General features: G+C 31.5%; 1 protein-coding gene across 3 annotated transcripts in view; it reads right to left on the bottom strand.

Moving 5' to 3' along the window:
• The window catches only part of PCDH15 (protocadherin related 15), a 761,207-nt gene that overhangs the window by 371,115 nt on the left and 375,950 nt on the right, over nucleotides 1-14,142 (bottom strand). For all 3 annotated transcript variants that reach the window (XM_057505880.1, XM_057505879.1, XM_036928766.2), the window contains one exon: nucleotides 224-332. In XM_057505880.1, coding sequence (XP_057361863.1) covers nucleotides 224-332 — 109 coding nt within the window. The remainder of the gene's footprint in view (nucleotides 1-223; nucleotides 333-14,142) is intronic.

Below are 14,142 nucleotides of genomic sequence, written 5' to 3' on the forward strand. Positions count from 1 at the left end.
AGTTTTTGCTTCTTTAATAAACTTTTTTCTATTTGTTTACACATTTCACTGACATTAACTCCAAGGAAGAAAAATGGTTATTCCTAAATTTATTTTTACATAGAACAAAAATTCCAAAGAAGAAAATCTCAGTTTTTAAAGGTGTTAACATCCTTTGAGATGAGGCATTTTCTACATGATTTTAGAGTGATAACATAAGTACAAAGTGTTAGCAGATACTAACCAACAAGGATGGAATAGAAGATGCCTGGCCTATCTGATGGAGGCTGAATATTCCGGTCCTGATCAATGGCTTGGATCAGTGGGGTAACAACGATGGGGTTCAGTTCTTCCTGGAAAAAAAATTAGAGAGTTTAGTTCAGCTTCATTACTAATACCTCATGGAGAATTGACATTTAGATATTACAGTTTGGACAGCTAGATGACATCTAAACCTCTGGTTAAACTTAAGTTTCAAGGTTTTTTAATTTAATGCACTAGACTAATTCATTTTGAATCAAAAGAGGGAGAAAGGTATCCTCAAAATCAAAATGAAAATACATGGTGATTACATACATAGAACTTTATATCAGGATTTTTCCTAAAAGGAAAGCAAAGAAGAAATACATCAATAAATTTTAGTCTTACCTCGATATTTAATCAAAATAAATGTAAAGCTATCTGTCAACTATGGTTTTTTCATTTTGGCTTTAGACAAGATATTATTTTCTTCCTAACCTGTATGTTTTAAGACTTCACATATGTTAATAACATTAAAATAAAACTTGTAAAAATTAATGCTTTAAATCAATAGAAATCAAAACCCCATCATCATAAATTTCACATAGCTAAAATTAATTACATATTATGGAGATACATACTTTTAACTTTTAATTATCTGCATGAAGGTTCTGTTTAAAATTATATTACATTTCTGTAAGTTAGTGTTTCCCAATTTGATGTCCAGTGTATTCTGTTCCACTATCAGAGTTGTTAAACATTTTTCTGTTAAGGACCAAATAATAAATATGTTTAGTTTTTGCAGGACATGCAGTCTCTGTTGCAGCTACTTAAGTCAGCCTTCGGAGCATAAAACCCACAAGTGGGCATCACTATGTTGCAGTAAAATTTTCTATGCAAAATCAAGTGGTGAGTAGGATTTAGTTTGTTGACCGCTGTGCTAGAACATAAAGGGTGAAAAAAACAGACGTGGACACTGAACTGATAACCTTGGGAAATACTGTATTAAATAAAGTTTCAAAAAGCTAATCTGCTATACTGCAGATCATTTCAGATAATTAAGTATATTAATTTGAATAATGACTGTTTAAGAAGGAAGTTTTATTTGCACATTTTCTACAAACACCCATTAACATCTCCCTGAATAAATATTCTTAGAACACAGTTTGGGAAATGTGGTTTTAAGTCTCTGCAGTCCTCAGTCCAAATATGTAAGTGGTATTTCTAAAGGGAAATAAAGTGTACCTTAGTATCTGACAACCTCACATTCTCAGGAATGACTGTAATGTTCTTTTACATTGTTTCTTTTCAAATAACAGAACACTGAATTATATCATGCACTCTTATAATACAAAATCAGTAGTTTCTAATCTCAGCAGAAATATATAGTGATGGCATGCTATGAAAGAAACCATAGATATTAAACTATTATGCACTTACTTAATTTTGACTAAGTTATGTTATTAAGTTATATTAGGAATAAATATGGTACTGTTATATTAAGTTAGCATTAAGTTGAAATTATAATACTTAAAGATAATCATTGGCCAGTGATTTGTAGCTCATGTACATCTTAGGTACTCTGTTAAATTCATAATATTTAACAGGCTCACTTGCAGTGGTCTAAATGCTATCTATATTTTCCTAAAAATTAACAGCTCTTGGTAGGGATAACTTACTAATATTCTATTCACTTCTTTAAATGTAGATTTGGAAACATGAAAATGTTAAGTTAATATCAAAATTCCTCCATTAAATCCAGATGACTAGTATTCTCCCACAATTCAACAGCACAAAACTCATCGTAAAATCTTCCCTCCACTCCCTTTCTGTTCCTTTGTATTTCACTCTATCACCCCCCACCTCTGTCCCTCTGTCTCTCTATAACACACACACACACACACATACACATGGGTATGAATGAAAGCATCTTTCCAGTAGTCAGTTTACTGCCTATGTAATACCTGTATTTCTCCCTAAAATGAAAAAAATCTGAGGCTCTTCAAAGAACTTATGTCTGAATGTAGGAGTTAAGGCTTGATCAGCTCTTCTTAGTCATTTCTCAAAGGAATCTTATTGTATCAGCCAAAGTCAGCTTACAGCTAAGGTACTTTAGTCCTGGTTTAACTAGTAAATCTGCAGTAGCTTTTCAAAGAGTGTGGTTCTACTCAGACCTTTGTAAGTCATTTCAAGTCTCAGGATTTTCCACAATCCCAACCTACTTCCCATGGTCAGGGAAATAGATGAAGGAATCCTATTAAATAGACTTCACCTTTTTGAAATAACTACTTCCCTATAATTTTAAAATATTGAATCTGAGCTCTTCTGTTAGGTGCTAAATATAAAGACATCATGATATTTAAGGTGTCCCTCATGAACACCTTCACTCTGCTTATTTCTGTGGGGTTGTTAAGTTACTAACACTTATGGCTTTAGTTTTGGTAATTAGTCACATAATTTAAAATAATCTTTCTATATTATAGATAATCATTGGAACATGATTTTGTAGTTTTAGTCATTTTATTTAAAGTATTATAAATGACAGAAAAAGTAAAAATAATATAGCAAACAAAACCAAGAGGGAAGGAAAAGTGCTAATTAAATTCCTCATCTTTCATAGTTAGTTACTAATAAATATCACATAGTGAGAACTGAAAAAAAACTGAAAAAGAATCTTGGTAATCATCAGAAGAATTAAAAATAGAAATAGAAAAATGTAAATATCTCTGGAAGAGTGGGTCTGGAAGCGAGGGTAGGTGAGATGGAAGATATTTAATTAAAGCTATTCAGACCTGTTTGGCTATGTAATTACCATATCCTGTACTATATTTAATAGTGTAAATAAATAAATACATAAATTGTACTGGCAAGAACAAAATAAAATAAATCTCCTTGGTAAAGGCTTCAGTACATTTCTGGAAAGTTGAAAGAAGTATAGTTCTCTTAAATGACAAAAAAGTAAATTATGATTTCTAAAATTACCTCCTAAGTACGTTTGATCTTTGAATCTTGATAACTTTTAACACTAGAAATATAGCATTAAGGAATATTGTGTTTTGATTAGGATGATACCGTTAAAATATTGAATATAATTTGTCTTAAAGATGAAATGAACTTGTCAGGTTAAAAAATTATGTATGTATGTATTCATTAGAAGAAACAACATAAGTAATATGCATCATATTTTTAACTTTTCTCTTCCACTAAAATCTCTATAGTAAATATAACCAGACATTGGGAGGATAATTGATATAAGAAGAAAATCCTTGGGGAAACAACTCCTTAGAATAAGTAAGAATTTTATAGAAAAAAAACATGTAATAATTTACAAATTAAAATAATTACAATTTTGTATCTTGTATTCACATACAACTTTAAAGCTCATATATTATAAGATGTGTTTATAAGTATGATGTGTTTTCAGTCTTCCAAACAGTTTTGATAGTTATTATCTCTACATCAGGAGAGCAAAGAGAACATGTGGGAAATATTCATACAGCCATGGCCCATGAAAATAACATCAGTTCCTGTTTGTCACATATTCAAACAAACAAACAAATCAGATACATCACAGAGCTGGCAAAAAATACTCACTGTATTATTTCCATGAGCAAACTTCAGAACTCTTTCAATGCTATACTCTTTATTCCAATGTGTTTCTGAACTTTTTTTCAGTTTTACTTTTACCTAAGATATTTTGACTCTTGTATTCAAAATTGCATTTGACATCATTTACTAATATTTTCCTTGTTTTAAAAACACTTCTTTGATCTCTTTACCTTTTAAATATGTTTATTTGCTTAGACTTAAGGTTTGCAGTTTGAGCTATTTATTTTCCATTAATGATGAAATAAATGCTCGGAGATGTATTTACAAGGATATTTATTGTAACAATACACAACTTGCTTTTTTTAAATAAATTGTATATTGAAGTAAAATATATTATGCCATCATAAATCATAAGTTCACAGACTGATGAACTGTCACAAAGTTATATTTCATTTTAAACACCACTGAGATTAAAAAACAGAATATTGCCAGCATCCCATTTCTTGTAGTCTCTACCAATCACTACTCCTCCTGACATCCTAGAGATAACCTGACTACTAGTATCATAAATTAATTTTGTTTTGATTATATAAATTCAATTATACTTTAAAATCTTTAATTACTGACTTTTTCATTCAGTATGATGTATTACATGATATGTATGCATGTGAGAGTTCTGTACATTATTAAGCATAGTCTTAGCACATTCATTTTAATGGATGTACAGTATTCTGTTAGATGAATACCTCCAACTTTATACACTAATTTTTCACCACTAGTGATGGAATTTGGGTTGTCTCCAGTGTATGTTATGGTGAAGAATGCTACTATAAACATCTTTGTCCATGTGGATGCATTTGTGTTATATATGAGAATAAAACTGCTAGATATGCATATGTTCTGGATAAGCTAGATTATTTCCAGTTTCCTAAAGTGGTTATATCACTTTACATTCTATCATAAATATAAGAGAGTTTTAGTTGCTTCACATATTTGCCAACAGTTGGTAATTTCAGGTTTTCTTTTTTTTAAGCTTGGCCATTCTGATAGGCATGTATTATTATCTTATAGTGGTTTAAATTTATATTTTCTAAATTACTAAAGGTATTAAACAACTGTTTAATGATACCAGACATATATTAAGTGTTGGTTCATGTCTTTTGCCCATTTTTCTTTTGACTTATCTATCTTTTCTTACTCATTAATAAGAGTTCTTTATGTATTACAATATAAGTCTCTTGGCTTAATTTTTTATAAACATTATATCCCACTCAATGGCTTATACTTAGATCCTATTAATACTATCTTATTGAAGAGAGTCCCTAATTTTAATATAGCATTTATCCCTTTGTCTTTTTAATTTGTAGTTGACTATTCACTCTACCTGTACAGATACTCTGCCTAACCACCTGAGGTATAACTGATAACTCCTTTACCTACCTATTTCCATACAGAGAATATTATGCTCATCCATATCAAAATTTGTCAAACACTCATGCTAATTGTATGTCTGAATTTCCTTGCCCATAACTTTCTTGAGAGCAGATATAACCTTTATCCACTGTTATATCTATAGCACCAGAAACATACGTGGCACAGAGGCACTCAAGAACTGCTGAATCAAGAACTTCTTAGTTCTAAATTGTTAGCATATTCTTGAGCCTCATAGACCCTAGCTTTGCTCTCTGGGTTCCTGCAAGATATCCAAATATAAATACTGAGAGTTTAGGAATATCTTTTTATAACTGAGATCTTTGTGTTCACAAAGTTAAGTGAACCCAACTGGGGGGAATAATAATGCAGTCATGAGAGTGGATCAAAATACACAGACAGAGGTTCAAAGTACTCCACTAAAATGGCCTTTTGTGTAGTACAATGAACAGTCTCATAAATATTCCGGTAGACTGAGTGGTGAACTCCTGTACCCTACACTAAACATGCCAGACTTGCTAATGAGTAGCAGTGTAATTTTTCATTCCAATTTAATCCCTCAGAGCTTGAATTCTAATTTTCAAAGTGAGGTTAATAATAGCTACATTTCATAATTGGTGTCAGTATTCATTTAAAAAAGTATATAAACAAAACAGGAAGGATATGCTTAATAAAAGGAAATTATTATAGTTATTAATATTTAAAATAATTTTATTATCTTTTAACTGTAACGTTGACATTAAAATTGACTCAGGTTATAAGCAGAGAGATGTAAAATTTTTCATTTCAATCTAGAAGCTTATTTGAAACACAGCTTGCACATTTTCCTGAAAACATAACATTGATGTGAATTTTGAAGGTTTTATTTAGAAGTGCATAATTGATCAAGTATTTGAGAGAATGGAGGGGGATTATTTATCATTGTAATTTAATTTTAAGCTAAGATTCAGATGTAAAACCTGTAAAGCAAATTAATGACAAAACTTAAACCTAATTTTATGATAGTATATTAGGGAGTTGAATATTCACTTAAAATGAACATTTAAGTTTCCTTTATTTAAAGAAAGCTTCAGTGAATCCTTTTCAATAGACTCAGACACAATACAGTTTTCATAAATGTGTAAACTCATTCTCTACTCTGTTATTATAGAAATGTTATGATAACTCCTTAACTTATTAATAAACAGGCATAGAGATGGGAACTCAAAGAACACATTTCACAAGTTAGTTGATAATTTTAAAAATAAAGGCACCTATCAACAAATATTAACAGGAACTCTGACAGAAAACTCACATATTCAAGTATTGTAAGTGAATTATTCAAAATTACACTCAGAGATATTCAAGCATGTGTGCCTTGAATAAAGCAAATTTTGATCGATGTACAGAAGAAGAGATTGGTAGAGATAAAGGATATATTTGTATCTGGTAGAGGCTGGAGAAAATAAGTTTAAAAAAGCACACAATCAATGATAGATGACAGATGATAGTGATAGGTGATTAACAGGTAATCAAGGGTATTTTGTGGAGTTTAACAGTGCAATGGAAAACTTCTAAAGATAAATACTACAAATATTCTTTTTCTCTTTTTGATGAAAATAATCATCCTAGGGTATAAATAAAGAGAATTACAAAGAAAAAAACATTTAACACCTTACAACTAACTGATTGCCATTTTTAATATTTTGTTATTAACTATCAGTATTTATCTTTCTGTGCCTATCATACTGTCTACAGAAAGACAGAATGTCTTTGTATAGACAGGTTTACTTACCCATTTATACAAATGTGGTATTTCACCCCTTTGCATAAATACAATACATTTTTTAAATTATTTTTACCTCATATTGCACCATTGTTCTAAGCCATTAAATATGCTTTAAAAACACAGTTTACAGTAATGTGCAACCTCCACTAATATTGTAAGTTAGGCTTTATAGTTGTACATTTAAGTTGCTCGCATTGTTTTTGTAACATATGTATTATATTCATTACTATACTGTGTCTTTAATTATATTCATAGGTTAGATTCCTGGATGTGGAATTTCTGGATCAAAGAATGAGAACATGTTGAGTTCTTTTGTACGAATTGCCAGATGGCTTTCCACAAAGGCTGTAATGATATATTTCCTTCCCAGTGAGGTGTGAGTGTTTATAACAGCACATACTTGTCAATATTGACTGTGATGTATGTTTAGAGCACTGCTAAATAAGTGTAAGATTTAGTTTTGCATTTCTTTGGTTGGTAGCATAATGCATTTGATATATTTAACTGTATTTCTTCTGTTCATTTACATTGACTATCTGCATTTTTAATTTTAGCATTTAAAAATTTTATTTCAGATGGTATATGTGCATGGCAGAGAAATCAACACTGTGTCATTAGTCTTATAAATATTTTCAGTTTGTTATTTTCCTTTTAATGTTATTTGTGTTTGACATCTAGAAGCTTGGCTTTTTTATGTACTCAAATATATCCCTTTTCAATTTCTGCTTAGATAGTCTTCCACTATCTGAAAGTCATAAAAATGTTGAACTGTTTTTACTTACAGGTATTATGGTTTCAACATTTTAAATTTAATGCTTCAATCTATCAAGAAAGTTGAACAGGAAAAACTTATATTCACTAAACTGTGGTTGGAACTTTTACCTTTTTTTTTTCTTTAGCAGAAGTAAAACTAGTTTAAAAAAACTCTCTGCTTTCTTTCTTCTTTGTCTTAAAATGGACATCTCTATAAAATTCAATATCCTTTGAAAACTTAATGTTCCTTTGTTTCTATCATATTTTATTACACTGTTTTAAAATTTTTAATTTGCCCATGTCTACAATGATTTAAAATATAAATTTGGATTTCTTCTATTATATGAGACCTATGAAGTTTAGGATTGGGTTTATATGTGAAAACTAGATACTGGAAAGATATGCAATGACTTAAAATAAGGAATTGGGCTCCAAATAATCTCACTTTATAGAAAACTAGCAACAAAACAGGTGGAGATAACTATCATGGAATGCCAAACAGAATACCATATACTTTTATTTGTTATTGTCTCTGATTTGACACAGTTCTACCACCCAGTCTCAAGCATACACACACCCCCGACAAAATCGCTGCCCTTATTAAAATAAAATTTGAGAACTGAGAACCACATTATTTTCTATATTTTACATTTATTTTAAGAATTATTTTACATTCTACATTTAGTTACACACACACACACATACACAAACAAACATATATATACATACAACACACATACACAAACACATTAAACTTTTCCTGGTTTATATTTATATTTAATTTTGTTTTATTGATTGTAATTCTCACATCTAAATGTTATATCATTATTTATTTATTTTTAATTGCTTTTATTCAACAGTCAGCTGACATATTTCCTTGAGTATTTTTTCACAAGAACATGTGAGTCCTTGTATATATGAGAATGAAAATTTGACAGAATTTTTGTTCTCTATTCATAAACTTTCCACCATTTTATCCCCCATTTTGATTTCTATGGAGCAGTAATCTGAGTTTTACCTAAGATTTGGTTACTTCATGCTTTTCCTTTAACTGTCGTGTCTAGTAGAAATTTACTTTTATTTTGAAATAAACAGTATACCAGTCATTTTCTAAGTACTAGTTTATTTACTTTAACTATAGTTCATGTTTGAATGCTTTCAATCTTCAAATATAGGTGCTGTATGAAATCCTAAAGGGGTCTCCTTCCCTTCTTCCCTCCGTTGCCCCCACCCATCCTTCCTTCCTTCCTTTGTCTTTGTTACTGCACTTTCTCATTCGCCTGGTTTCTTTGTCACTACAAACGGATTATATTTTTCTTTGGCCATCTTATCTTTAGTGTTTGATTCTCTCTGTCAGTCACTTTGTAGTCTGGAAGACTTCTCAAGTGCGTATGGGAGTACTGTAAAATGGAAGAGTTATCTATTGTTAACCAGGGTGATACAGATTGTCTTGCCTCTCAAGGTAGCTAGCTTCTGTGAGCTTCACCCTTTGCTGATCTACAAAATAAAAAGAGTGATAGTACCTTTTTTACTAAGAGGTTTAGTAATTAACTGAAACAATGCTTATAAAATACCAATCACAACCTGCCTGGCAATTTCTAATTTCTAGTATTAGTTATTAGTAGGTGTTAATTGTATTGCATTTGTTTTCTGCCCCTTTAGTTGTAAATTTTCTGTCTTTTATCTCTTTAGTTTTATTTCAATTCTATTTCTTTCTCTATCAGGATGATTCATATTCAGTCTCATGTCTTATATGTCCCATTCTTTATTAAGTTTTACTGGAAATGCAAACCTTTATAAATAAATAACTCGTGTTTTGTCTAGTAAATCTTCTTGAAGAGATTTTTTTTCCTTTTTATCTTGAATATAAAATGTTTTACTCCTCTAATGCTGCAGAATCTTTTGTGGGATTCACGTGTGCTTGAACTAGTGTGTTAGGTGGATGATTGATGCCTGTGTGACTGCACAGTTCCCATATTTCTGTGGTGGGGACTTGAAAATCCCCTTTCACCCTATCTGTACTTTTTTTCACTCTCTTTCATGACTATCTTACAGTAGTCCTGGCAAAACTCAGACTCAGAGTCCTTGTTTCCCGTGTTGATGCAACTCTTCACCTCTTTGTGTCTCTCCATCAGTATTTCGGTAAGGCACGGACAAAGCTAAGGCAGGCAGCCAAAGCTACCTGCCATTTCTATCCAGATCTTTCTACTCTAGGATTTTGAACAGCAAAATGACAGGGTAAAAGAGGTATCAGATAAAACTATGTGTTCATCTGTGAATAAGACTGACAATTTGCGGGAAAGACTTCTCCTCTAACTTTTCCAGACAGAAGAACAATTGCTTTTTCCTCACTATTCTTGTATCCATAAGCTTTAACCTGCATTAGGCCCTTGCTAGAACTCTCAGATTCTTCTTCCATCTGAGTATATTACAGAGCAGCGCAGTCCAGAGGAAAGCATGGTGCCATCAGAGCTTGAAGGCCGAGATAGGAAACTGGGTTCCAAAACTTATTAATGATATGAATACTGAATCATTCTGAAAGTCAGCATTCTAAGTGCATAAAAATAACATTAGGTTACACTTCATTGTATCAATCAAATTGATGTACTATCGCATCAATTTAATCATAGGGGCAAACCTCAGGGAATAAATGGTGGTACATTTTATTAGGAGTTGGGTTACTGGAGAAAAATGAATTTTAAAATCATAATTCAGAGGCAGAAAAATGAAAAATAAGAAATAGAAAAAAATTGGAATTAATTCAGTATTTTTATATCAATGTTCAGATAATAATTAGACCATTCTATATGAGAATATCAAAGTTAACTGCATTTTTCCTATATCTTTTTGGCTATGTTTTATAACACCAATCTATCACAAAGTAGCCCATACTAATAGTTATGATAACAATAATATCTTCCACTAAGCACATTGCCTGGCAAACTACAGATGCTTCATGAACATTGAGAACATTAAAAAATCTGTGACAGCAGTAGATCATATCTTTTATTGACTTATAGTTCTATATAATGCATAGCATAAACCATAAATAGTTGCTCTGCAAAATGCACTCTCTCATTATATAAAGTAATTAAATTTTTACAGTGTAAATTATGGAATCATCTGAATTGTTTGCCACAAATATGAACTCTATCATTGTATTTAACTTCTGTATTTGATCCTCTTGTTTTCAAATTCTACTGTTAAAGATTTTATTGTGAATTTGGAGTTTGTTGGAAATTCAAATTTCAGTCAGAAAGAATTTCATGATTAGATGCTTCTAAGAAGATAGATATGTTTGTTGTAGAACATTTATTATTAAGAATGATAACTTAAAGCATTATTTAGGTATCTGAGCATTATATGTTCCTTTCTACAACCTATTGCCAAATGAAGATGTAAGAACATCCACAAACTATTCACTAAATGCAGAAATATGAATGTGTTTGTTGTCTTATAAATCTGCACCAGTGAAGAAAAGACATTAGTGATTAGTGCCTTGATTTATATATACAATTGAAACTTTAGGAATATTTATTAAAGTAAATATGCCATCTTACTGTATTAATATTAAAACATTCATGTTAAATAACTGCAAATTACATAATATAAATGAATTTTCCTTTTCATGACTTGTTTGAAAAATATTGTTTCAATGTGTTTTAAACTAAATTTAAGATATCAAATACTGTCTTTTTAATTTAGTAGACATTAAATTAGATATTAAATGCTAGCTAGAGACAAAAGATGTTAATGTCATATTCCAGTTATATTTCATCTGATATATGGAAATTTTTAAACATAGAATATGTTTGTGCATCAGCTTTAGGAAAAGCATACTAGTGGTAATTATACCCTGACTCCTATTTCACTTTGCAGAAACATTTCTGAAATTAATAAAACAGGGAATATAACTAAGTAATTTTGGATGACCAATAGCACATATATACATATATATATATAAAATAATACATTATTATTACCCCAGGCATTGAAAAGATCAAACCTATCCTACTAGATGTTGATTTGGAACACAAACTACCTTAAACTTTTGATCTGTCTCTTGTTATTGAAAGGTGGATGAAGAAAAAGAAGCATCTTCTTGTCTCCAACAGGGCCCATTCTCTCACCCCAAAGTTACTCTGCATGACTTAACAACAAAGAAGAGAATTTGTAAAGATGATGCAAGCCTCCTCTTGGCAAACAGAAAATTTATAAAACAACACGAAGATGGAAATGCACCCCAGGGTAACACTAGTACAATAAAGTTCTAATACACTGTAGAACTCATATCACCTGAATGTCCTGAAAATGTAAGCTGACGAAAAATAAAGATTCATTTCTTGGATAGATATAACTACCCTGTTATATCTTGGTGGAATTGTGTCTGCCTCACAAACAGTATAAAACAGTTGGCAGAGCATGTGAGGTAACCTATAGTAAAGTTTGCCCTGTACTTTTAACCCAGCTAGCTTCTGAATGAGAATATGAACTTCCCCAAACAAAACTATCAGCCACACTTAAATCCCCAGCCCACCGAAGGACCCTGGAAGATTCAGCTCTTTTTGTGGAAGCTTAAACTGAAACACTTGGTTTTAAGGTTTGAAAGAAGTATGACCCAGGCTTGTTTTCTGACTTCTATTTTGTCCTTGCAAGAGAGGCTGCTACTTTAAACCACAACAGGGGTGCAGTTGATAACTCTGGATGCTGATGCCTGCGGGGCACTGATAGATGCTTCATAAATCTTTCTCAAATGGTATTCTTGATATTTGCCCATAGGGTCTCTGGAAGCATACTCTAAACTTTTCAATTTTTCTTCAGAAGTTCAATGTAATAGTTTTTCTCTCCCATTCCTGCTTTGATAACAAGTATGCCTTCTACATGGGATGTACTTATTTCCCACTATATTGATATTTTTCAAAGTGTGAGCACCATTACAATTGTAGCAGTGGATTTTGTTTTTTAAAAAATCACAGCTGTTGGGCCGGACTGCAGAGAGCAAATACGATGGTAATACACGAGGCTAGCCCTAGGTAATCTGCATTGTGGAAAAGTAACTCAAGAAACTTACATGTACAATAAACATGTATGAAAACCACTTATATATACCCTTCTAACCTCTTCTGACAGTCTTTCCCAATTCCTGACTTCTCTTTCTTTCTCCACATTCTTTGAAAAGAAAGAGACGGGAGGCAATGCCTCGCAGGATGTAGTACAGCGCATGCCACTTCCTCTATAATCTGAATGAATGACTCTTTACAGTGTATTTGAACTTACATTGTATTGGCCAAATCTTATCACTTAGGATTTCCTTAGGTGCTCTTTTATTTTTATTGTTGAAAACCATAACTATACTCTTGTGAAGACATATTTCCAAATATCAAAATTTGAATATTTGGAAAGCCCACTTGTAGAAATCCTATTGCTAAATTTATTCCTAAAACTACTGGTTGAAAGTAAACTACTCAAACTAGTAGAAATGTATCAGAAGATATCCACAGACCCACAACTTAACTGAAAGTATGTTATTTTTCAGCTGAATTCAATTAATTGGTAAGCAAGCACAGCAATAAGTAGGCTGGTAATTAAATATGGGGAAAAAGGGAAAAGTGGAATTGCAAACAGAAGAAAATTTGAACTATCCCGCAATGATCTAATAAAGAACAAGAAAATTAATATTGTTTTAAATGAAAGGGAATCAGATGTTCAGCTTTATTTACTCAGAAAATATTTGAGATAGGTTGTCCCAACCAATTAACCTACCATTACTTATTATAAGAAAGGGAAAAGATGGGAAGCAGAATAATACTAAAATTCTACTTGTGTCTGGTTCTATATTTAATTTTCACAATACTATTGTTATGAAATCTGTCAGAGGCCTTTAGAATGATACAGTGTGACTCAGAATCTAACTTTAAAGCCTATGTTTTTGGGACATTTTGACTTTTCACTATTATATACGTAAGGTCAAGGTTTCTGGTCCTCATTTACCCATCTGACTGCACCTCCCACTACTGTGTTTTTCATTCCCTGTACTCTAGCATCTCTGGCCTTTTCAAATTTTTTTCCAAAATTTGTGTTGGCAAAATCAAACATGTAGTAATAAGAGTACATTTGTTTGGTAATAGAGGTCTACAAACGAGAATGGAATTCTTTTGGGGTGGGGGAAAGATAAGATTTCATTCAATTGGTGTTCAAAGCTAGTGTTCTCTATCATCAAATAAATTGCAAATGTTCATCTGTGAAAACATTCTTTCTTCATGGGCGCAATAAAAACAGGCATCAGTCCATCAACTACAGTTGGACTGTACTTTGCCAATCTATCCCCCGGCTTCTGAGGTCTATATTCTGAAGCTTGGTATTCAAAGGGTTTCCATGATTTGGCTACAGCTTACTACCTTTCCATTCATATTTCTCATTAC

This window comes from Manis pentadactyla, chromosome 8, assembly GCF_030020395.1.
Source record: "Manis pentadactyla isolate mManPen7 chromosome 8, mManPen7.hap1, whole genome shotgun sequence".
In the NCBI taxonomy this organism is placed as follows: domain Eukaryota; kingdom Metazoa; phylum Chordata; class Mammalia; order Pholidota; family Manidae; genus Manis; species Manis pentadactyla.